The sequence below is a fragment of the Schistocerca gregaria genome, chromosome X, assembly GCF_023897955.1.
Source record: "Schistocerca gregaria isolate iqSchGreg1 chromosome X, iqSchGreg1.2, whole genome shotgun sequence".
Classification (NCBI taxonomy): domain Eukaryota; kingdom Metazoa; phylum Arthropoda; class Insecta; order Orthoptera; family Acrididae; genus Schistocerca; species Schistocerca gregaria.
The window spans coordinates 728,866,769-728,894,172 of NC_064931.1; the positions used below are offsets into that span (position 1 = coordinate 728,866,769).

Consider the following 27,404-nt stretch of genomic DNA (forward strand, 5'->3'; position numbering starts at 1 on the left):
AGAAGACATAGTAAGTATTACAGAATTACAGACAAGAACAGCTGCCAACATGAGTAACTTAGAAGCTGAGTAGACATCTTCAGAGTAGTGAAGCAATTTAAATCACTTAATAAAAACAAGTCTTTTGGTTCACACTGTGTACTACTTAGGTTCCTTTCAGAGTGTGTTGATGCAATAGCTCCATGCTTAATCATATACAAAAGCTCCCTCGACAAAAGATCTGTACCCGAAGACTGAAAAGTTGTTACAGGCCTACATCATTATCATCAACATGCAGCAGGATTTTGGAGCATATGTTGTGTTTGAACATCACGAATAACCTCAAACAGAATGGTCTCTTGACATACAGTAAACACTGATTTAGAAAACATTGTTCTTATGAAACACAGCTAGCTCTTTACTCACACGAAGTGGTGTGTGCTATTGACAATGGATTTCAAATTGATTCTGTATTTCCAGAAAGCTTTTGACATTGTACCACATAAGCAGCTGGTAGTGCAATTGTTTGCTTATGGAATACTGTCTCAGTTATGTGACTGGATTCATAATTTCCAGTCAGAGAGGTCACAGTTTGTAGCAACTGACAGAAAGTCACCTAATAAAATTAAAGTGATTTCTGGTGTTCCCCGGGATAGTGTTATAGGCCCTCCACCCTTCCTTCTCTATATAAATGATGTAGAAGACATTTTGAACAGTCGGCTTAGGTTGTTTGCAGATGATGCTGTTGTTTACTGTCTAGTAAACTCATCAGAACATCTAAAGAAATAGCAATACGATTTAGAAAAGATATCTGTATGGTGCAAAAATTGGCAAGTGACCCTAAGTGTGATGTCATCCACTTAAGTGCAAAAACGAATCCGTTAAACTTCAGTTGCATGATAAATCAATTAAATCTAAAGGTCATAAATTTAACTAAATACCCAGGAATTACAATTACCAACAACTTAAATTGGAAAGAACACACAGAAAATGTTCTGGGAAAGAAGAACCAAAGGTTGTGTTTTTTTTGGCAAAACACTTAGAAGATGCATCAGATATACTAAAAAGACTGCCTACACTACATTTGTCTGTCCTCTTTTGGAGTACTGCTGTGTGGTCTGGGATCCTTACTAGTTATGATTAATGGAGTACTTTGAGAAAGTTCAAAGAACAGCAACACATCTTGTATTATTGCGAAATAGGGGAGAGAGTATTACTGACATGATACAGTATTTGGGGTGGAGATAATTAAAACAAAGGCATTTTTCGTTGTGGCGGGACTGTCTTATGAAATTTCAAACACCGACTTTTTCCTCCAAATGTGAAAATATTTTGTTGACACCAACCTACGTCGGGAGAAACTATCATCATAATAAAATAAGGGAAATCAGAGCTTACCCAGAAAGATAGAGGTGTTCATTTTTTCTGCACGCTGTTCAAAAGAGGAAAAATAGAGAATTATTGTGAAGGTGGTTGGATGAATCCTCTGCCACACTCTTAACTGTCATTTTCAGAGTATCGATGTAGAAGTAGATGCTCTTGATGGCAATAGTGTCCATTTCACAAAGGCAGTTGACTTCAATTCATCATGGCCCAACCAATTTGCATCAAATATTTATAAATTATAAATACAAACCTACCTAGTAAGCAAGTTCAACTATTATACAATACGATATGATATTGCAGTGACTGTGTTACTCCAAATTACAATGCAATGTTCATCTAAACATGCATGTGCGTCCAAAGGAACAGGCACTTCGATGACTACAGCCATTGTTAAATACGTTAAATGTATTTGCAACTGCAAATATGGACAACTGTCAGCTGTAGAATGGAATGACGACAATGAAAATTTATGCTGGACCGGGACTCGAACCCAAATACTCCGATTATTGCAAGTGGTCACCTTACCATTTAGCTATTTGTGCACAGCTTGCAGCCAGATCCAAATTTCCAAATGTCATCAACCATGTGTCTACAGCCTGTACTTGTACATCCATTATGCATATTCCTGTACAGGTGAGACATTTTACTTGAAATAAGCTTGCATGTGGTTGGCAGATACATACAATATTGCACTGTTTGTCCTTCCATTCTACAGCTGATGGTTGTCCATATTTGCAACTGCGAATACATTCAACATATTTTGTAATGGCTGTAGTCTCCACAGTGTCTGTTCCTTTGGAGCATGGATGCATGTCCAAATGAACATTACATCGTAATTTGGAGTAAGACAGACACTGCAATAGCGTATTTATCTGCCGACACCATGCAAGCGACTTTCAGGTAAAATGTCTCAGCTATATGGGAATATAAATAATGGATGTATGAGTACAGGTTGCAGGCACAAGGTTGACAACATATGATAGTTTGGGTCTGGCTGTGAGTCAAGCATGTATAGCCTAACGGTAAAGTGATTGCTCGAGATATGTGGCAAATGTGGATTCAAGTTCCAGTCTGGCACAAATTTTCATTGTTGTCATTCCACTCTACACACAGAGCAGGTTGGCACAGCGGTTAGCATACTGGACTCATATTCAGGAGGACAATAGTCGTTCAAACCCACTTCCAGCCATCCTGATTTAGGTTTTTCATGATTTCCCTAAATTTCTTCAGTCAGATGCCAGGATTGTTCCTTTGAAAGGGCATGGCCGACTTCCTTACTCATCCTTCCCTAATCCAATGGGATCGATGATCTTGCTGTTTGGTATCCTCTCCCAAATCAACCAACCAACTATTGTCCATATTCATAACTGTGAACACATTTAATGTAAGCCAACTATTAGTGAAAACAGCATCAAAATCCCTGCAATACTTCTTGAGATTAGGCTGAACACACAGACAGAAGTGAGCAGAGGACTTCAATTTATGTATGTGGAGAAGATTTACATTGCCACAGAACCCTTAAAAATAAAATAAAAATAAATAAAATAAAATAAAAAGATCCTGCTAAGTGCCTCAGCCTACAAGTACAGAAAGATATACACTAAAACAATTTTTTCTAGAAACTATTCTTTGTTATTTCAAATGGATGAATTATATGTGCTGGACAGTTATGAAAATTTGAATTAATTACTATTACCAGGCATTCTTGGATACATTACAAGTTTGGTAAGCAACGGAAATCTTACCTGAATGAAGCCAGTAATTTGTCCATTGAGGGATACTATGATGTGCACAACACTGAGCTTCTTCATTTTCGTGATGCGGAAAAAGTAAATCAACACCTCCAGAATGGATGTCAATACTTTCTCCCAGGAGTGCACTAAAAGTAGACATCATTTCATAGAAAATTTTTATCGTGATTTCAATGAATTCACCTGCCATAAAAGCCAAAGATGAATCATGTCACTCAGGTTGATTAAAAATATTGATACATCACAACAAAGCTGACACATTTTAAGAACAAAATATTTCAGCATTAGAAGAAAAGTGGATACATAAAATTTAGGTGTTACATGAGTTGCTACTTTTTTTATTCTTAAACTATTTCTGTACTTTAAGTATGATATACAAATAGCTCTTACCATAAAATCAATTAAATGGAAAAGTAGACAGTCATTTTTACAATACAACAATACCACACATAAAAGAGAAAGTGAAAAGAAAATCTTTATCTCTGGAAATTCAAGGGCGGAATATAATATTGATATGAGGAGGGATCAAGAGGTGATGAAAAGTGGACAGGCATGTACAAAGAATGATAAATTGCTTGGTTCTGCCCATCAGTTTTGAAGAAGCTAAGTAAGCAATTTATTGTCATTTCTATATGCCTGTCCACTGTTCACTGCCTGTTCTCGTTAACTGATTAACTTAGGAATGTGGAACAAGTAAAGGTATATATTCAGGCCATTCCATGAAAAGCGAATTGTTACATATGTAACACCTCCTATTCCTTTGTTTATTGAAAAATCTACACAGCTTGCACTGTCAAACTTTCACTGTTCATTTTTATATTTAGGTCTATCTGCTTTTTTAAATACTTTCATGTCAATTGTATAAATGTTTTGATTGTAACCATGGCATGACCCATTAACAACAGACAGACAAATCAGAGAAACTTAATCTTTAGCTGTATTAAGAACATACTGTCACTACATTGTTTAATGCTACTCATGCTTATGACAGCTAAATTTAACCAAGTAAATTAAAAAGTAAGTTGTTTCAATAATGCTGCTGTTTCCTCATTTATATCAAATAGCTGCTGCTTTAGCTTGATATTTAGTCAACTACATTGCTATTTTTCAAAGAAAATAGTTACCTACACCTGAAATAGAAACCCATGTTTACAGTCCTTTGTTATTTGTCACGCATCTTTACAACAAACACTGCTGCTTGCCATGTAGCTAAAAGAACAATTCAATACTTGAATCTAGATATTAAGATAATATGTAGAAAGAGTGGATGAAGATGTATGTTTTTAACTTTCTTTTGAACTGCTTTGGATTCTCAATTTCTTGCTTTAAGTTGCATAGGAACATGGTTGGTTGGTTGATTTGGGGGAGGGAACCAAACAGAGGGGACATCGGTCCGATGGGAGCATGTTAAACACCTTCAATCCATATTACACAACTCCGCTCTGAACCCTATGCGAAGAGGCAAAATCTACATAGATTTGATTTTAAGTCTCGTATTAAGATTGTGTAGACTTAACAAAATAAGGTTATTGCTTACTATTGCTGATTAAATACTTCATTTACTTTAGGTGGAGTAACCCAGATGATAATTCCATACGACATCAGTGAGCAAAAATGTGCAAAATAAGCCAACACTGTTGTCTTTAGGTCAGTATAATGAGAGAGATACTTCTAAGGGCAAAACCTGAATGAATTGTACACAAAGTGTTTCATTTTGTGTATAAGCATTAATGTTTATTTCAGATGGTAGCAAATCTTTTTGCTCATTTGAAATTGCATAATATGAGTCTTTGTAAGATTAAGCCGAAGTTTTGGCTGTGAACCACTTGAAGACCTGTTGAGCTATCAACAGATCTGTGCCTGTTAAGATTAAGTCTGGGCCAATAATGAGTATTCTTGTGTTATCACCAAACACTAAAGTTTTTGAACCATACTAAAGTCACTGGAAGATAATTTGTGTAGGTTAAAACTGAGAATGAGCCCAGTACCAAGTCTGGTGAGATAACATGTTACGTTCCCCCTACTGTGATGTTAGTTTCATGCCAGTGACACAGTCTGTCCTCTGCTTTCTGTTATGAAGGTAAGATTTAAGCCAAATCAAGTGGCAGTTAACAAGCTTTGCTCAGATAAATGAGTCAGTACTCTGTCATAGGTAAGTTTCTCAAATAGTTTGGAAATAGCAAGGCACCCATTATGCCTGATTAGTGAAAATTCTGCGTTCGAATGTGAGAAAGTGTTTTAAATGTTTGTGTAGCATGTATCTGAGGCGGAACAAGGGAACCAGCCAGGTATACACTTCTAGTGGGATGTGGGAAACAGCCTAAAAACCACATCCAGGCTGATTGGCACACCATTCCCCATCATTAATCCTCCAGGTGGATTCAATCCAGGGCCAGTGTACCCCCCTGTCCCAGAAGCAGTCATGTTAGCATGTGCAGCTAACAGGGCAGATATATTTCATGCATATTTGTTTTCTTATCAGGCAGAGTTCTGTGTAGTAAACTGAACTGCTGTTTGCATCATGGCACACATTTGTTTTTGTGTTTCAAGAGCCACTTATAGTTGTTAGATTCCCCAGCTGAGTGACAGATCCCCTAGCAGCAGCAACAGCAGAGCATTATAGTACTGTGAGTTGTCACAGCTTCTCATAAAAAGCGATTTACTTTACATTTTGTCAGGGCCTCATGAACATGCAGAAAGGGCTTCAGTTTTAAAGGGCGCATGATGAACACAGGAAGAGGGCAGACATAGGAAAAATCAATATTGTAGTTGTAAACTGTCGTGGCTGTGTTGGAAAAGAGCCAGAGGTCGAAGCACTAGTAGAAAGCACTGAATCTCAAATCATTATAGGTACAGAAAGCGGGCTAAATCCAGATATACATGTTCAGCTGAAAATTTTACAAAGAACCTAACTATGTTCAGAATGGATAGGTTAAATACAGTTGGTGGTGGAGGGTTTATTGCTATCAGTAGTAGCTTACCTTACAGTGAAACTGAAGTAGATAGTTAATGCAAGTTAGTATGGATAGAGTTTATATTCGACAACTGGAATAAATTAATAATTGGTTCCTTTTACCAGCCCCTGTGCTCAACAGTTCCAAGAAAACTTGAGTGTCATTTCAAATACATACCCCACTCATACAATCATAGTTGGCAGTGACTTCAGTCTACCAATATGTTGGCAAAAAAACATGTCTAAAGTCATGGTAGGCAAAAAATGTCATCCAAAATCATACTGAATGTCTTCTCAGAAAATTATCTTGGACAACTAGTTCGGGAGCCCACTCAAACTGTAAATGGTTGTGAAAACATATGACCAAAAACTAACACAAAATACATATATTCAAAAAAGCAGATAACAGTTCGCTTGTCACCTTCCCAGGAGGCAGCCTCCACTCTTTCCAATCTGTGTAGGTAGGCATAGACCAGATGTGGTTTAAATTCAAAGAAATGGCATCGACAGCAATTGAAGAGGTATACCAAATAAATTAATAAGAAATGGCACTGATCTCCCATGGTACACAATACAGGTCAGAACACTACAGCAGAAGTAGCAAAAAAGTACATCCAATTTAAAAGAAAGCAAAATTCCCAAGATTGATGAAGTTTTTCTGAAGCTTCAAATTTAGTGTGAACTACAATGCACAATGCTTTTAATAGGTTCCACAATGAAACCCTGTCTCAAAATCTGGCAGAAAACCCAAAGAGATTTTGGTCAATTGTTGAGTACAGCAGTGGCAACATGCAATCAATACCTTCACTGCATGATAACAGCACCAATAAAGTAGTGTCACTAAACACGGTTTTCCAAAATTCCCTCAAAAATGAGCATTAAGTAACTATTCCAGAATTCAAATCAAGAACAATTGCTAACATGAGTAACTTAGAAGTAGATATCCTCGGTATCGGAAAACCAGCTTAAAATGCTTAAGACTGGCAAGGCTTCTGGTCGAGACTGTACACCAGTCAGGTTCCTTTCAGAGTATGCTGATATAATAGCTCCATACTCACCCATACACTCGTAGAAAGATCTGTTCCTAGAGACTGGAAAGCTGCACAAGTCACACCAATACCCAAGAGAGGAAAGAGGAGGAATCTCCTGTATTACAGACCCATATCACTAATGTTAATTTGCAGTATGATTTGGAACATAGACTGTGCTTGAACATTATGAATCACCTTGAAGAGAATAGTCCGCCCCTGGTAGCTGAGTGGTCAGTGCGACAGACTGTCATACCCAGCAGCCTGGGTTCGATTCCCGGCTGAGTCGAAGATTTTCTCTGCTTAGGGAATGAGTGTTTTGTTGTCTTTATCATCATTATTTCATCCCCATCTACCTGCAAGTTGTCGAAGTGGCATCAACTCGAAAGACTTGCACCAGGCGAACGGTCTACCCGAACTGGAGGCCATAGCCACATGGCATTTCCATTTTACCTTGAAGAGAATGATTTATTGACAAATAGCCAACACAGATTCAGAAAATATTGTTCCTGTGAATCACAAATAGGTCTTTATTCTTATAAAGTAATGAGAGCTATTGACAGGGGACATCAAACTGAATACATATTTTTAGATTTCTAGAAGGCTTCTGACACCGTTCCTCACAAGCAACTTCTAATTAAATTACGTGCGATGGAGTGCCATCTAAGCTGTGTGACCGGATGCACGGTTTCCTTTCCAAAAGGTCACACTTCTTAATAACAGACAGAAAGTCATCGAGTGAAACAGAAGTAATATATGGCGTTCCCCAAGGAAGTGTTATAGGTCCTTTGTTGTTACTTATCTACATAAATGATTTAGGGGACAATATGAGCAATCCTCTTAATATTGTTTGCAGATGATGCTGTCATTTACAGTCATGTAATGTCATCAGATGATCAAAAAGAATTGCAAAATGATTTAGACAAGATATCAGTACAGGTGCAAAAAGTGGCAATTGATTCTAAATTATGACTGGCATGAAGTCATCCATATGAGCAGTAAAAAGAATCTGCTAAGTTTCAGTTGCATGATAAATCACACAGATCTAAAGGCAATAAACTCAACCAAATACTTAAGGATTACAGTTGCGAATAACTTAAACTGGAATGATCACACGGATAATGATGTGGGGAAAGCAAACCAAAGACTGTGATTTATTGGCTGACAACATCAAAAATGTAATAATTTTACAAAAGAGACTGCTTACACTATGCTTGTCTGTTCACTTCTGGAGTACTGTGTGTAGTGTGGGATCTACTTCAGATAGGATTGATGGAGGACTTTGAAAAAGTTCACAGAAGGGCAGCTCATTTTGTATTATCATAAAATAGGAGACAGAGTGCCACAGATATGATACATGAATTGGGGTGGCGGCCATTACAACAAAGGCATTTTTCACTGCATGACTTTCTGGTGAAATTTCAATCACTAACTTTCTCCCCAGAGTGTGAATATATTTTGTTGGTGTTCACCTACATAGGGAGAAATGATCATTATAATAAAATAAGAGAGATCAGAGCTTGCACAGAAAGATTTAAGAGTTCATTTTTCTTGTGCACCGGTGAACTGGAAGATGAGAAATGAGGTCTGTAATTAAGGTGAACGAACAGACCAGCTACTGAACCAGCTGATGAACTGGAAGAATAACCCTGAGGCAGACTCCAGAAGCATCGGAGCCAAATGCAGGATTTACCAGACTGTGACCAGCCAGTGATATCCCACCAAACTCACCACATCATTCCTTATGCATAACTAATTACATTCTCACATATAACTAATGCTCCTTTGTAGGGAAGGTATACATAAATCTGTGGCATGGCCATGGAAATCTGCATGGCAATCTCCTATGCCAATCTGTTTACGAGCCATCTAGAGGAAACCTTCGTAGCCTTGTTCAGGTTTACTGATGATATCTTCATGATCTGGACCCAAAACCAAGACACCCAATCCTCATTCCTACACAGCATCTACCACTACTCTTCCTTTTGCTTGTCCTGGTTCTCCTCAAACAGAAGTGTATAGGTCCACTTGCTGGACACTGGCCTCTACCACTCTGATGCTTCCATCCATACCTCTGTCCCCATCAAGCCCAGTAAACATCAACAGTATCTGCATATTGATAGCTGCCAAACCTTACACACCAAAAATTCCCTTTTGTACAGTCTGAACAGTGTGAACAGCACATCTGCCATGATGAAAATTCCCTTACCCAGTATGATGAAGGTCTCACTAGACAGACAATATCCTCAAAAGCTAGTCCATAAATAGATTTTCTGCACCCTATGATCACACAACTCTAACCCTCCAACCACACCTAAGGACCAGCTACTACGTAGCGCCCTTCTCATCACTCAATATCACCCCAGACTGGGACAACTGAATCATGTCTTTCATCAGGGTTTTGGCTGTCTATCATTGTGCCCGGAAATGAAGGACATCCTTGCCACAATCCTTCTTGTCCCTTCTAAAGTGGTATTCTGCTATCTACCCAACCTATACAATATCCTGGTCCATTTCTATGCCACACCCACTCCCAGTCCCTTGTCACATTGGTCATACCACTGTGGAAGACCTACATGCAAGGCCTGCCTGATTCACCCACCCAGCACATTTAACTCCAGTCCTATCATAGGCTCGTCTTATCCCACTAAGGGCAGGACCCATTGTGAAGCCAGCTAAGTCATGCTGGTGCTCTGCTACAATTCCTGCACAGCGTTTTGAGTGGACGTGACCACCAGTCAATTACCCAAGTGAGAAAATGATCACTCATCAGCTGTGCCTAAGAACAGAGTTAACCAACCAGTAATGGAACACATTGCTGAGCACAATATGCTGTATTCCAGCTGCTGCTTCACAACCTGTGCCACCCGTATTCTTCCCCACAGTGGCAGTTTTTGTAAACAATAACTTGCAACACATCTTTCATTTCCATAATAACCTGGCCTCAATCACGGATGACTCTCAGCACCCACACCTTCTTCCCCACAGAACAAGCAAACATTTACTCATTTCCTATAAACCATGAAGAACATAGGATGTAATCTTCTTAGAGAATGAGTAACACATGTTACAGTAAGTAAACCATTATTTTAAAAATCTGATTTGGATGAGTAGGAAATTGTTGAAAAACTGCTCCAAAATGACACTGTGACTCAGAGCACAAGACAAGAAGATTTCATCAGTGAAATCCACATACACTGCATTCTCACATGGTTTCAGAGGTTTCTTTTCTGCACAGGACTGAACTTGTGGGACTGGTATAGCTCCAAAGTACACTATTTAAAGTGGCACTGATTCAGTTTGGGGAGAAGACTCACGAAAACAAATCATAGTCTGTCCCCCATTTGTATGTCAAATGCAGAGGCATGTGGAAAGTGCTGTTTGACTTAATTACAACTTGTGCCAAGAACAAGGTGGTCTACAAGACTGGTAATTCAGGCTCACTGATCTCTATGCTGGCAGCGAACATGGCCAACAAAAGGGTGATAAAGAGCGCTGTGGCCGCCCATATCGTCGACGCGCCACCAACGTGTGAGAAGATGCCTTCCCCCGGAAGAATGAAGATGACTAAGGCATTTCTGAGGTGGCTATCTAGATGCTGCAATGAGGCGGTGCTCCAAGAAGGGCTGCTGCATGCCAGTCTCGATAAAACGGCCGCAAGGTTGCATAACTGGACGAACAGGAGGAGACGGCTACTCTATGCCGTGACCGTGCAAACGGCCGATGGTGAGGGTGACAGCTTCCTGTTGCAGAACCTGTTGGACTTCCTTGTTATGGTAGAAGCTCTCCTGTCTGGCATGGACCCTCAGCCCAAGTGCTTCAAGTGTCAGCGCGAGAGCAACGTCACCAAGTAGTGCCGCAACACAGCGCAGTGCGTCAAGTGATCTGGCGAGCATGACAGCTGCACCTACAAGTGCAGCAGAGAAGTTCTGTTGACTTGCACCTGGTGTGGTGGATTACAAGTCACCAGCTGGCACAGCTGGTAGGCTTTTTCAAGCCACAACCATGTCGAAGGCAGTGAGGTGGCTGCGGCAATGCAGCAGAAAAGAAGGAGGCAACGATGACGGCACTGACGATGGGCACAAACCGGCCCGGCACAGCTGAGGGACAGTGCAGAAGCAGATCCCCCTGCCAACCGCGGGGATGACCGCCAAGGTGGACAGTTGACATGTTGTTCACACCCCTGAGAAGAGCAGCAGCATCAACTTCCGCACTGCCATGGAGGAAGCCACAGCGGCCCTCATGGCAGCAGAGAGAGCTACCTCTGTAGAGAACGAGGAGACCTTGAGGTGACTGTGTACAGTGTTTGACCAATGCCTAAGTTCAGCAACAGGTATGCCAACCCCGATGACCACTCCTGCACCTATGTAGAATACCGCCTGCAAGCAAAAGATTCCTAGTGTGTCTGTCCCTGTGACCATGCCAGCAGTGTTGCAGGAGAACAGTGCCATGAAGATGTCCTTTGTCCCTGTGGCAATGGCAGTGAAGCCGACAGCTAAGACTGAAGAAAGGAAGGCAGCACTCATCACCAATGTGCAAAAGATTGTCATAGACATCCCCACAAGGGAAAACTGCAGCAGAATTGCACCATGTAGTAAACAGAAGATGCCGAACATCAGTGATCTACCACAGACCAATAGCAGCTTGATGTTATGCCAAGTCTCAACCAACATGGCACAGAAGAAGACTCACCGCAGCACAATGCACTGCTGCACTGGATTGCCTTTACAATAACAAACTTTAGCTCTGACAAAGTAACGATGCATGATACCCACTACTAACATAGCCTACCCTTGCATGATCTGTTGCAGGCAGCAAGTAATCCTCTACTGCTCTTACTACCCCATCCAGACTATCGCAGAGGTTTTTTTCCCTTGGCGCTTGCCTTGGCCCTTTTTTCCCTCTGCCCTTGAAATCTGTAGCTCAGGTTATAAATGCACTCAAGTGCAGTTTCTACTGACTATAATGTAGCTGGTTTGAAACAGGGTGGTGAAAAAAATTTCATCACCAATTTTTGGCTGTCAAAAGGGAGGAGAGGTGATGGTATAGACTTCCTGATCATCAGACTTTATGTCAAAGTCCTGTGTTTAATTCCAAACCTCTCTACAGTGCCTTATGGAGTGAGGGCATGTGACACCACTGTCAGAGATCCAGCTATCAGCTGGGGAGATTTGGCTTGGTTGTGAGATGAGTAGGCTGTGCGCCAGCACCTTGTTTCACCCTCTCCCTTCTCTCATTACCAATAATACAAACACAGCACTACACTACACTACACTACACTACACAGACACTCATTACATTCCCCTATACAAAGCTGTTACATTTAAGACACCTGAGACACAGCTACACTTAAAACATCAGACATGTAAGTCACCCAACCTGCATCAATGACAAAATGTTTGCACCAAGCCATACACTAAATGAGTTAATTTATTAATTCTGGGAAAAACCAGCAGCCCAGTAAGAACCTTCATAGATCTACGCTGTGAGTTTCATATTAAAATCTTCCCATAAGCTTGAAACAACTGGTATTATGCATCACCTGGCCAATCTACGTGGTTAAATTCCTCCATAGTGCAAACAACTTCATAACCATAGACAAGTTGATTCTTCCAGTACTCTGATACTCATAGACATGTAGATGGGTCTTCTTTCCCTGTATACCACTGAAGCTTAGAGACCTATCAGAAAAAATATCTGGTACACAATTATATTCTGACATCATTATAGGCAATGACACTTTTCATTTGACTATTGCCCATGGCCATACAGTAGGCATTGGAAAACAATGACTATACTGGTAGGTATTGACTCCAATGCTGCACTGCTGCTACATAAGCCACGGTGGCTCCACCACCTTCTCCCCAAGGAAGAAGGGATGCAGTATTCACATCTGCACTACAACTGTACTGCAACACATGCACACCTTTGTCCCATAGCTGGCCTATGCTTTAGGCATCATCCACTTCCTGCACAGGCATTGGCAAGCCAGCTCGATGATAACAGTTCCTAGCACAACAACGACAACACATACAATGCGGCTTGTTATCACTGGGAATGCAGGACACCACCACATCAGGCACTGCTTTTGCCACCTTGTGATGTTCCTGTCGAAGACAACACATGTAGCCACCTTGGGACTATTTCCCTCCACAAATCATGTGTGTGAAAATAGCTCACACTGCCTCAGCAGTACTTAGGCCAGTGCATGGGCTCCAAGAAGCCAATCTTCACTATGCCAATATTCACTATGAGTTACACTGGGCAATTGCACCAACTGCTCTGTGGTTCCTCATTCAGAGTAAATCTTGACCAGCACTGACCTCCGCTGATCTGATGAATCCTTCTCTCAGTGGACACCAACTTGCAGACCTAGGCCCGTGCTATGCCTCACAGCTAGGGCACCATCACACTCCTTCAACAGAGTTACTGGTCTTATGTTACCTCCTTTCACAGCTCTCTGTGTTGTTAGTCACTCAGTGTTATCTCTGTCTGTAATTGTATCCTGAATAAATGTGTTATTACTTCCAGTCTACTTGATTGGTGTTTAATCTGTATGTACTGAAACCCAATCCATAATAGATTGGTGATGAGGATAGTTATAGCCCCACAGCATTCTCCTCTCATTCACCATCTGGCCACTGCCTCCCAGCTCTGATGCTGCTTCCTGTTGCTCTACAGGTTGCAGCCATGGGTGATCTTTCTTCGGTGGAGTCACTGTTTTGAAGATCGGCAATGAGGATAAAGTTTGGATCACTCTCACAGGTTTGTAGGCTTGTCCACTGTAACAGACGGCACTTAGGATAAAACTCTTCTTTGTGACATCTCTTTTCATTATTGGCAACACAGTTTCCATGGTGCTCTGTCCATTTAATTGTTGTCACCAAAGGTCACCAAATTCTTTGCTCCATTCTTGTCCATGTAACAGAACTGGTGACAATCCTAGCATCCCAGTCTCATCTGCCATCCAGCTGCCACCTCTCCAGCCACCCAATGCTGCTTCCTGCTGCATTAGAACATTATAGCCGTGCATACTGCCTTCTTGAGAGTGGTAATGCTTCAGACAGAAAAACTAGCAGTGTGATCGCGATTTTTTCACTAGCTCCATGACTTCTTCTCCAGGTTCATCCCTTACATGGTTCGGTGATGATGTGCTTCTTTTTCACCCTCAGTTGTTCTTAGTGAAGATTCTACTTGCTTACTAAGTCTGCCAACTTTTGCCTGTTTGGCTCTAGTGCTGCCTTTTCCCGTTCTTATCAGTTATTCACACCAAGCTCTCTGTTTGCCTCTGGCCTGTCTTTGACTGTTTTTCTGCCTTGATCTAGTATTGCTTCTACTCTCTTGCCTTTTCTGAATGATCTTCATACCTGTTACTCTTGATGTCTTCCAACTTCTGGGAGACAGGGTTGGAGTACATTCCAGCAGCATCGAGATCTGTCCCACATCCACCTTCAGCCCTCTTTGCGCTACATGATGCTGCTTCCTGTTGCACATGCATGTCACAGCCATAGCAGGCCCTCATCTCGAGGGTGGCACAGCTGGCCAAGGGGCTCCAGTTCAATTCTGCTGCAACAGACCCTCTGCAGTCACCCTCCATCCATCTCTGGTGTCCTCGGGCCTCTGGGGTCTTCTGGCCTACAGGGTCATCTGGTACCCACAGCTCCGCCAGCCTGCGATGAGTCCGGTTCACCGTCATCGTCCTGATGGCTGCCTCAGCTCCAAGGGACCATTCATTCCTCATTCCTTATCCCATTATTCCCTTCTGGGCTCTTATGCATGCTCTGGAGCTCTGCCTTTTTTTCCATGTGTCTATGCCCACTCTGGCAATAAGCACTCAACAGACTGCTTTCTCTGGCATTCTACTCTCTTCCTTCCCGTGCTCTCTCATGCATACCAGAGTGGCACACATGCAATGAAGCATTCTTCCAGTGTGCATGCCCTTTCCCTGCCACGCTTTCTCCATGTTGGATCCTCTGGCAGCTTCACACTCAACTGATTCCTCCAGTTCTCCACCTTTTTCATTTCTACATTCATTCCTGACTGCTCTATGTCATCAGTCCTGCAACATCCTAGTCTTAATATGTTTCTTTTTAAGTTGCACTCATTCTTGGTCGCTCCATTGCTTGCTGTCACACTTGGGCTTTCCACAACATCCACTTCACGACATCTCTCACAAGTCAGGTAGCAGTTCTGGGGTCAGGGCTATGACCGTCATTGGCTCACCAGACACAATCGGACATCCCACATCATGCAGCAGGCGGCACTGCTCCCATTGTAGAAACCTGTCGACATTCCTCTGTCCAGCATCCGGTGAGTGCCACCGTCTCTTCCTCCCCACAAGACAGAAGGGGTACACTAGCTCGATAATACCAGTTCCAGGGAGCAGCCAGCACAACAACAAATACAATGCAGTTTATTATCACCAGGAACTCAGGACGCCAACACTGAAAGCGAAGCGCTACTTTCACTGCCCGATGGGATTAATTTTGACGACTGCAGGTGCAGCCAGATTGGAACTATTTCTGTTCACAAGTCATGCGCCTGAAACTAGTCTGTGCTGTATACTGTTGTCTCAGCAGTACCTAGGACAGCACACTGCCTCCAAGAACAGGCTATGCTGGGAGTTATGACGGGCCACTGCACTGAGCACTCTGCGGTTACTCACCTGGAGTAACTCCTGACCAGTGCTGACATCCGCCAAACTGGTGAATCCTTCTCTCAGCGGAAACCAACTCACAGACCTACACCCCATTCTACACCTCACTCCTAAGGCTCCATCATGCTATTTCAACAAGTTACCTGCCTGGTGTTATCTCCTTTAGTAACTCCCTACATGGTTACTTGCTTAGTGCTCTCTTCCTGTAACCCATATTGAACTGTACAGTTACCTGCTAGTCTTCTCTCTTCCTGTAACTGTACCCTGAATAAATGTGTTATTACTTCCAGTCTACTTGACTGCTGTTTCATCCACGTGTACCAAACCCTGATCCATAACAGAATGTTTCAGCACCTCTACCATGACCCATTCGGACCCCACAGCTTTATGTTGCATATTCAAAAGCAACTCAAAATGTATTCATTAGATGTAAACAATATAAAGTTGCTCTGAACATTTGGAAGCCACTTATTGGTGTGTAATTCGATTCGAGACCTTTACTACAACTTTCCCTAGTTTTGTCTTAACCCGAGCAGTACAGTACAGTATCAAATGGTAATAAGTATAGTATAAGAGTACCTTGCAATTGCTGAACATTCGATATGCCAACCAGGTCGGCCTTTTCCCCACGGTGCTAGCCAGAACGGTTCGTATTCCTTTGACCCTTTCCATAAAGCAAAGTCCTGAGGAGACCTCTTCTCCATAGAATTAGAAATCTCTTCTTCTTCATCAATAACAACCTGAACAAGTTTACCATAACCTGGTAAGCTCTTAACATCAAAATACACAGAACCTGAAACAAAAACCTGCATTAACATTAATAATGGACAACCATGTAATGAATAATTGAGAATGTAAGTATTTAATTTCTACAAGTACAAAGAAAATTATACAACAATCATTGGACAATAGTGGGAACTATTAACATTAGTTTCTTATTTATTATTTACAATTTAATTGCTACTAGTCACATCTATTACTATGGATTTACAAGTGCATTTTTGAGTAACACAGCAATAAGTCTTCATTGTCATGTTAAAAGTACATCTTCAAGATCATTACTTTCATGTTGGTGTCAATATGCATTCCCTGTTTTACATTTACAATATTTATTTTTGTTTGACTGGTATAAATCAGCCTTAAGATCGGCACTGTGCTTTTTATAAGTAACAGAACAAATAAATATTTTTAGATATTAATTTCTCAAGAAACATGTAAAAGACTAACAACTGCTGAGATTATTAAACAGTGAACCCATAAGAAGAAAGCTGAAACCAAATATTTCTCTCCATGAAATACTGGATACAAAAATTATGAGAGACTGAGTACAAAATAAATGAATGCCTGGAGTTTTCAAATTAATGGAGATAATAAAAGGGCCTTCTTTTTAACTTTTTACAAAAACAATGCAAGGGAAATGCTTTTCCGCATAAATTGTGTTGTTGGTTCTCCAAGGATTTACCTTTAAGATTTATACATTTTCATATGCATTTCAACCAATTTTGGAAACATTTTGTCCAATTTGATGTTGATACATAAAAAACATGATTTTGTAAGGATTCAAAAGGGTCTCGAGATGATGAAAATCACTTTCCGTGCATTTTTTTATTTGACATACGGGAACAAAAAGAAATTGTAACGTGGTAAGTCAAGTGAATACAGGCAGTGACACATTTAATTCTGTGTTTTCTCCATCAAATAACTTACAAGCATCTACTTGGGTGATGTCATTGACAAGCATCCATATTCTGACCAGGTGACAACTCCATCATTTTCAAAGCAAAACTGCAGCAAGTAAGTGCTATGCAAGAGAATTTAAAACTTTTGTTTGCAGAGCAGTTCTGGAAAGATGACTCTCTCTCTCTCTCTCTCTCTCTCTCTCTCTCTCTCTCTCTCTCTCTCTCTCTCTCTCTCTCTGTGTGTGTGTGTGTGTGTGTGTGTGTGTGTGTGTGTGTGTGAGCAGGATTCCATGCAGAATTTAAGAAGAAACTTTCATCTCTTTGTAGGGTAACTCACTAATTTAATTACAACTAATTTCTTAATAACACTATCCCAATAGCTGGAAGTGCATGGCAGAATCTTCATGTTGTTATATTCCACAGAAAGAAAAGTGTCATGACAATCAATAGAACAAAAAACCAGTTTAGGTTGCATATATTTTTTTATTTTTCATTCGATGACTAGTTTCAGGCTGAGACCCATTTTCAAACCAACATAATAAAGTCAACAATGGCATTTCTGAAGATGCCAACAAAATGTATACTGTATATCCACAGTGCATACAGATAATGACAATGTTCTACAATAGCCGATCTGCTCAGCTGTTGTAAGTGTGATGTGATGCTTATGCTCAGTACACCAGTCCTTCACAGCCCTGATAGTTTGACCAAGTATGACACTGCACAGCTGCAAGGAATACAACAGACAGCCACCTTATGTAAACACACTAATGATTAATAAAATTCTTTTCCGGGCTATTATGCCGTGGTCTGATGGATTTCGCATTGTAACCCAACGTTTCGTCCCCATCTGCGGAGGACATCTTCAAGGGGGTTCGTGGCTTCTGTTAACTTCCGAAACACACACTGTCTCACTACTGACTGCACTGAGACAGTGTGTGTTTCGGAAGTTAACAGAAGCCACGAACCCCCTTGAAGATGTCCTCCGCAGATGGGGACGAAACGTTGGGTTACAATGCGAAATCCATCAGACCACGGCATAATAGCCCGGAAAAGAATTTTATTAATCATGACAGTTCCGGCCGTGAAAGTTTACATTTTACAAACACACTAATGTTTACAGACTGATTGAGTGAATGAGTGAGTGTGTTTTCAGAATTTCTCACTACAAACTAACATTTTCAATTCCCTTGCACAGCACTGGCTGCAATCCTGTAAGTTATTAGAACACTGTATACACTGGGAGAAACTCAGGTCTAAAATAATCAGTTATCTAATGTGTCGTGTGACTGCTGGAATCATCATGATGAACGATGCGATATTTTTGCTTTCTTTCTCATTTTAATAGATGACTTGCACCACGCAAATTGTTGAATACTATTTGGGTCTTTCATCCTCTAAAGCAATGACTGCATCACATCCAGTGTAAGTGAAGAAAGCAGCAATCATTTTCTCAGAAGCACTTAGTGAACAAATTACTTTTGTCTGTTTTGGCTCATCTCTAAACACCCGAACTGTTGATTGTTGCTTAGTATCTGGTTCATATGACTATATCCAAGTTTTGTCTTCTGTTGTTGATGTCGTGTATGGATTTTACATTTCCTCAGTCAAATTTTTGAACATTTCCTTGCACTAACACACATGAGCCTGTTTCCGAAGTTTGATTAAACTGAACCAAATCCATAAAGAACACACATTTCTCATAGCTAAATGTTCATGCAAAAACATATGTACAGCAGTTTTTGATATACCTCAGGACACCTCTTATCTCACAGTAAGTAAATTGCCAATCATTGTAAACTGTGTTGTACAAAGCACTGATGTTTCTTGTGACAACAAATAACAAAATTCAAGACAACAGTAATGTCAACATACACTAGTGGCATGTGTCAGAAATGCTCGTCTCAGGTATGAGCCAAATGAGTAAAGAATACCATCACTGATAGTGAGAAAAACCAAAATGAGCAACAAATGTTCCCTAGGTTAGTCAAATAGCGTGCAACATGTGATGAGTGTGGGTCGGTATTGCACTGGAGTAGCTGTAACAGGAGGTTCATGAGGTACACATTGACGCTCTCCTATTGCACTGCAGCTTACGCAGGTGAATACAGTATCATGGAGCCCTGATAGAACATGGAAAAGTTTATTCTGAATTTTAAAAAAATGGTTGGAATTAGTACCAACAGGAAAACAAGCAGTCACCAAGACATTATTTATATATGCCCATCCAGCCACATGAGCATTTAGTCATTATCCACTGTAAGCAGACTACCATCACAGTCCTGGAATACATCAACCAAGCTGGCAATCACTGTAGTCACACTGATATCTTGCAGTCCAGGGATCCACTACAGACATCACCCAGTTGGGACATTGGGCTGCCATTGGCCTGGATCATTTATCTCTTCAACATCTGCTGAGTAACTGTTGTTCCTTTGTCAACCGCCACTTGTTTCGTAAAGCTCAGAAGTTCAAATGGCTCTGAGCACTATGCGACTTGACTTCCGAGGTCATCAGTTGCCTAGAACTTAGAACTAATTAAACCTAACTAACCTAAGGACATCACACACATCCATGCCCAAGGCAGGATTCGAACCTGCGGCCATAGTGGTCGCTCGGTTCCAGACTGTAGCGCCTAGAACCGCACGGCCACTCTGGCTGGCAGGAGTTCAGAGCTGCCCATGCCACCCTGGCTCCCCACTGTTTCCCCAGCACTAAGGGCTGTGCAAGTGGTTCAGAGCAGCAAGGCTGTGACTGCCAGCCATCACTGCTAAGAGATCAGTAGGAGCTTACATGCCTTGCAGCACTAGCACAAGCCATTGCCAGCCCAGCACTGCCGCCCAGGTCAAACACCATAGAGTGAGCTCTGCGATATGCCATCGCTGCCTTATTCTGCACGGTTCACAGGTCAACACCAGGCTGTGCTCACAAGTCTTGGGTGCATACTCTTCTCAGACAATGTACAGAAACCCATATGGTTAATACAAGTATTCTACTCAGTTTGTGACATCCGGCTGATTGGCTTCTGTCCTCCAAGTCTGCTGTTCCAACCTAAAATACCTACATAGGGTGCAGCTTTGCCATCCTAACCTCTACCACAGTGGAAGAACAACATTTGACCTGCTACAGTATAAATTCAGCCAATGTTGTGTTTTAATGGTTAATAAAAGTGTCTGATACCTTGTTTCACTGCCCCTATATTGCTGTAGTCTGTGTTCCCTGTCTCTTGCAGTTATTGTGTGTTACATCAGTCAGTAGGATTGCTTGTTTTTGGCTTTTCCTATGGCATCAGCAATTGCAGAGGTTTGAAGACTATGCTTCCATGTGTGTTGTCTAGATGATACTGTTCAATTATGTCTCTATGTGTGTTCTACATTGCTTTACATAGCAGGAGGCACCTATCTGTATTTTATTGTGCGTACCTTTCTGATATAGTAATTCTGTGAATTGCGATTTGTTCACTGAGCATCACATTTGGTATAACTTCCCATGTTTGTATTACATCAAGGGTTCTCTCTTTAATACAGTTGCATTTATATTACTATGAAACCCTGCTACACCATTATATGTTAGTGAGTGTCCTTCATTGTTTGTGATATATAGGTTAAGTTTATCTCGTAACATGTTTATCTCATGTCCCTATCTTGGAATGGGATTTGACATCTGCCATTATAACTAGGCATTTTTTTCCTCAGCAAAAAAAGCCTTTGTGCCTTATCATGTTAGTGTAGGGTTCAACTTCATCTGTGTGCTGAGTTGTAATCAACAATACCCGTCTGAATTGTTTCAATTCTGCCATGGCAAAGAGTTGCGTGCATAAGTGCAAGATATGTTTCATAGTCACTTTTGGTTTGTTACAATGATGGTTGCCTTAGATTTTCTGTGTCCTGTTATTACTCTGATGTCTTGTATGTCACAAGTGACCATCACGAGAATAAGGTTACTGGAGAGCCATTGTGTCCACATGTAGTTCTGTCTTAGCTCACCGATTTCTGCATTAAACATTATTTTCCTGTGAGCATTTAACTATAAGGTTCTCATGACTATTTGGTATATACATAACATTCTTTCCTAGTTTTTGCTGGACTGGAGTACAGATGACCATCATATCTTATCAGATTCTTGTAGATCTAAATTTAAATTCAGGCCTTTAGACCTTCTGGTGCATGGTCTTCATAGCAAATTACACAATTCTAGTGTAGCGGTTGATAGGTTTTCAACCCTTAATATCATTCCATCCGTTCGGTCAACAGGAAGCACATTGATCAGACCTTTGAATGACTGAGTCTTATGATAAGTCTCTGTGTGGTTTTTAATATGTCCCTAGACTTTAATTTTCTGATTCATAGCTCTCTCTGTATGGCAAGGAAATCGTTTCTGAAGAAGAGAAATTTGTTAACATCAAGTATAGATTTAAGTGTCAGGAAGTTGTTTCTGAAAGTATTTGTATGGAAGTGAAACATGGACGATAACTAGTTTGGACAAGAAGAGAATAGAAGCTTTCAAAATGTGGTGCTACAGAAGAATGCTGAAGATCAGATGGGTAGATCACATAACTAATGAGGAAGTATTGAATAGAATTGGGGAGAAGAGGAGTTTGTGGCACAACTTGACAAAAAGAAGGACCGGTTGGTAGGACATGTTTTGAGGCATTAAGGGATCACAAATTTAGCATTGGAGGGCAGCGTGGAGGGTAAAAATCGTAGAGGGAGACCAAGAGATGAATACACTAAGCAGATTCAGAAGGATGTAGGTTGCAGTAAGTACTGGGAGATGAAGAAGCTTGCACAGGATAGAGTAGCATGGAGAGCTGCATCAAACCAGTCTCAGGACTGAAGACCACAACAACAACAAGCTCTCTCTGTAGTTTTGTATAGTCCAGCGCAACATCTGGGTTTGAAGTCTCCATGTTAACTCTGAACTATTTTCGGTATCTATGCCTGCTGTTTTTATATCATGCATGGGAGTTTCCGTTTGATGATGGTGTCACCATGTAAGAGCCCAGGTATAAGAGCTGCAATGGTGGGTGTTGCATTTCTTTGTCTTTGTTGTGTTTCACTGGGTGTCATACTAGTCTTAAGCATTAGCACTGGAGGCAAGGGTCCAGATGGAGGTTTGCCTCACTGGAGGGCTGAATATGATGTGTGTAATCAGATATTGCATTACCCAGCCAGTGAAGGACTTAGCACTATGTGTGACCTGCTTCTGGTGATCGTTCAACTGATGATTGAGATATTCTTACTGCATTCCTCATTCTGTTTTTCACATGTTTCTGGGTTCAGGGTTACCCAATGAAATAAGTTATTCTTCACTTGTCTTCTGACCTAATAATATATACGCCTGTAGGCACATTTGGTTAACAAAATCAATCATGTAAAGGTAACAATACTGTACTGTCTCTGTTGCAAATACAAAAAAAAAAAGGCTCTGAGCACTATGGGACTTAACTTCTAAGGTCATCAGTCCCCTAGAACTTAGAACTACATAAACCTAACTAAGGGCATCACACACATCCATGCCTGAGGCAGGATTCGAACCTGCGGTCGTAGCGGTCGCGCGGTTCCTGGCTGTAGCATCTAGAACCACTTGGCCACCCTGACCGGCTGTTGCAAATACAGATGGGTGGATGTCAATCTACCTATGACAAGCATATAAGCAAACCAGATAGCTCGCCAGGGATTTGAACCAATGCCCCTTCCCCCTCCGAATTTTTTATCCACAGAAGAGAACAACAAGTGGGGTTTCTCAAAGAAACTCATTCGACCAAGGCATAACAACTCAGAAAATTTTAATAAGCGTAATTGACAGCAACATCTGGAAAGAGATGCAGCTACATATTTAAACTATAACAGCCAGATCATATATGGGCAACTGTTCAACATTAACTAATCCTGCTGTGTTGCGGCAAACACAGAAGAAGACGAAGGAAACAGGAATAAATCAGGTGACAAATGTTGCAGAGCAGTTGATTATTTAACTGACTACTGTGCAATAAAGCTTTGAAAATCTTGGAATTGTGTAGCATATAATTAAAAAGGAAAGACCATTTCAAAAATAACTGAAAGGGTGTTGAACTTAAAAACAGAGAAATATTTCCAAATGTAATCAGGTGTAGCAAGTTTGTGTGTGTGTGTGTGTGTGTGTGTGTGTGTGTGTGTGTGTGTGTGAGAGAGAGAGAGAGAGAGAGATTGCATCCTGATGAAGAACACAACTTTAATAGTTGAGCTATGCTAACTTTCACCTTATTATGTGCCTGAATGCTACTCAATGCTTCAGAGGTTGTCTTTCACAATACCATTTCTTGCCTTGGGTCCAGGATTTTCAACTATTTTCTTTCATAATAATTTAGACTGTATCTATTCTCTATATCTCACAATACTTTTGCTACCTTTTGTTCAATGGACCATCAGAAATTTGGGCAGCCTTCTGGAAAGTCTGAAAACTTGCTCCCTCTGGGTAGCACTTCAAACTCTGGCATCAAGATCATCAAGATACTAGGCAGTCCTGCCTCCACAGACTGGCCCCAATATGGTCAACCTATCATGTAGAATGGCCTCAAATATCGGACTGCTGACAACAAATGATATACTCATCAGTTTTGCTGCAGGTCGTGCTTGTTTACCACAACAGTGATCAGCAAATCTTCCAGTGGCCGTTCTTTGAACTCTCGCTTTATCAACATTATTTGCATTATGTTATATTGTACTAGTGACAAATTTTGCTACTACTTCAGACTGAACAGATTCTCTCTCTCTCTCTCTCTCTCTCTCTCTGGGGAAGTTTAGTATTCATTGACTTATCTGTGCTGTCATATAATGTTCTGACTATTCCCAGGAAAAATAAGCTATAAAAAATAACAGACAAATACCCATTTTGCTTTACTATCGCCAACTGTCCCTCCTGGGGCACATTCAGCCACGAGCACTCACAACATACCTCCCAGGCAGATGGGTGGAATAGTCTGCCCCTGAGGCATCCTGAGCACCTGAAGTAAATTGTGGTATTTTGTATGACACCATAACGTCAATAACTGCCATTTCAAAGGCTTTTAGTGAGATGTTTAAGCATGATATGGTGGTACGTATTATCATCGTGCAATATGATGATCTGGTAAGGCAAAATTCTAGACTCTTTTTCCAATCTGAGGAGCCACACTGTATATAAAACAAGGCACTTATAAGCCCATATGTCATTCCAACGCATGGATCTACTGTGTCACTGCAAAGCAAGGATCTATTGATGATTTACATGCATGGTTAGACTGATGCATTCATGCACAAACTTCATTTGTTGGAAAAACAGCTTGGTACAGAATATGTCTTCCATTACTTAAGTTACCTCCACATAAAGCTTTTGTGTATTACCCAACAGAGCATAGTGCAGCTGTATCCAATTTTTAAGACAAGAGTTCGGGGTATGAGGTTCTATACAGCACAGAATACAAAATAAAATTATTTATAACTGTGGTTTAGGTTCCAACAAAAACTATATCTTTGAATATGCTAATAGATAAGTATTATGGAACCATTAACTAATTACTATTTTCTTGTGAGGTACATGTAAATACATTTTAAAATAAATTGTAAAGTTGACACAGATCATGTCTACGTTTGGGACAGTGTTATGTGACAACTATTTTTTTCATGAAAAAAATTAAATTTTAAAAATGTAGTAGACTCGGCTTCATGATCAAATACTAAGGAAAAGCCTGCATATTGTTACAGTTTGGGCATCTGATGCCAAATGTTTCTTCAGAAGTAAATAACAGTAAATGTCATCTTTTGCAAACATAATAAAATGTTTGTAATTTACCTTAGTTTGATTTTTGAGTTGTAGAGAACTTTTCATCACTGGGTTTGGCAGACAATCAAAGAAAAGTGGTTTCTCAAATTTTATAATCAGCAAGTTTTTCACTTACATGATGTGTCAAGAAGAAAATATTTCTAAAGATGAAGGATGGACATAAAATATTGTCGAAGAACGAAGGAAGATTACAGTTTAACATTCAGATAACAAAGAGGCTATTAAAGATTAACCATAACAAAATGGGGGGCATTCTTTCCGAAAAAACCAACCCCCACAGTTTGCCTTAGTTGATTTAAGGAAAACACAAAATCAAAATGGCTTGGTAGGGATTTGAAACACACACTTCCAAAGGTGAGTTTAGTGCTTCACAGATGCTTGTTCAATTAAATCACAATTCAGAAAGATTTGAGCATCAGATGTGCATACAAAGAGTGTTTTCCAAAAGGAGCATTATCTGTTCCTCATTTAATTTCCAAAGTTACTTATTATAAAGTAAATATAATGCAAAATGATACACTAACAAGCATCACTTCAGTCACTTGTACTATACAAAAACACGATGAAGATATCATATGACACTGGTTAATGAAAGATACATTTGCTGCCATAAGTAGATTTCAGGAAATAATTATGAAGTTTCTGGATCGTCGTGATGCTCATTATGTTAATTACTTATAATTTTTAATTAATTAACGTAATGAGCATCACGAGGACCCAGAAACTTCATAATTATTTCCTGAAATCTACTTATGGCAGCAAATGTAACTTTTATTAACCAGTGTTATATGATATCTTCATCATGTTTTTGTAAAGTACAAGTAATGTGGATAAAATCATTACCATCACTGCTATTAGCATAAGCAGAATTGGAAGTAGCAGCAAGTTATTATTCTTTCTTTAGTCAGCTCTTCACCAAACTGTCCTTCAATAATTAACTACATTCTGTTAGTATACCACAGTTTTTCAGTGTCGTTTTTAAAACTAATGGTAGCTAAGAGGTCAGATGCTAATGCTATTCCTCAACTACTGTAAAGTGCCTAGTACAGTCATGTTTACAGGCAACCTCCTGCCTTTGTAAGACAACAGAATTTAAATACATTCAAGGACTAGTTACAGTATGTTTAACTAGTACACCTCAAGGACAGTAAATATTAAAGTAGGAGTAAGTATTAGAATACATTCACAGAAACCAAATTATTATAATACCAACTGTTTAGGAATTCAACAGGAGATGAATTATGAAAATTATTATTAATGTAATCAGTGTCAAAAAGTCAAAATTATACTGTAAAGAACTAAGTGGAAGACAAATAATGGAAGGAGTAAAGGTAATCACTACATGTTTCAACACGTGCAAGCACATAAATAACACTGAAAACATTGCCGAGCTTTTGGACAGTGTCTTTCATCAGCGTTAACAAAGAACACACATACATTTGCACTGCTATATTGTCCCAGCTGACGACACTGTCCTGGCACTGTAGCCAGACTAGGATGAGGGAATAGTTGGGAAGAGCAAGAGATTTGACTTCAATGGCTGTGTCACAACCTGTGCAATCTGAAGTGTCCCATCTCTCTACCTAACCCCTAATTACCAATTTTTCTGAATTACATAGATGAGCAATGTCCTTAATACACATCCCTTGATTCTCGAATCCCCCTACTCCTGTACTCTGTCTCCACTAGCCCCCTTCTCATATGCTCCCGTGTCCACATGCCTTCCACTTCATTACACTAATCTAATGTCACACTTTTGTCTGCATGGTCTCCCTCTTACCCTGTTCAAGGCCCCCTCTGCCCCCCCCCCCTCCAACTCCCCACCACTCTGACGGTAGCCAACTCCATTACTTCCTCTACAAGCAACTTCCTCTGCCTGCCCAGAGCAGAATCACTTATGCCACATTCCTACTTTGTTTCTTTGCTGATTTCCTCTCCAGGCCATCAACATCTACTCTCTACACCCTTCCTTCCACTTCACCTGACATAATCCCTCATTCTATTGGACAGCAGTACTAGGAAAGTGAAGTCATCAAGGAATATATATATATATATATATATATATATATATATATATATATATATATATATATATATATGTGTGTGTGTGTGTGTGTGTGTGTGTGTGTGTGTGTGTGTGTGTGTGTGAGCTTCAAATGAGAAAAATGT

The 27,404-nt window shown here is 40.4% G+C and overlaps 1 protein-coding gene across 2 annotated transcripts in view; it reads right to left on the reverse strand.

Annotated features, from left to right (window-relative positions):
* LOC126299072 (probable cysteine--tRNA ligase, mitochondrial) overlaps positions 1 to 27,404 on the reverse strand; it is a 100,545-nt gene that overhangs the window by 47,924 nt on the left and 25,217 nt on the right. For both annotated transcript variants that reach the window (XM_049990741.1, XM_049990742.1), the window contains 2 exons: positions 16,333 to 16,546; positions 3,111 to 3,244 (listed from right to left, as the gene is read on the reverse strand). In XM_049990741.1, the coding sequence (XP_049846698.1) occupies positions 3,111 to 3,244; positions 16,333 to 16,546 (348 nt within the window). The remainder of the gene's footprint in view (positions 1 to 3,110; positions 3,245 to 16,332; positions 16,547 to 27,404) is intronic.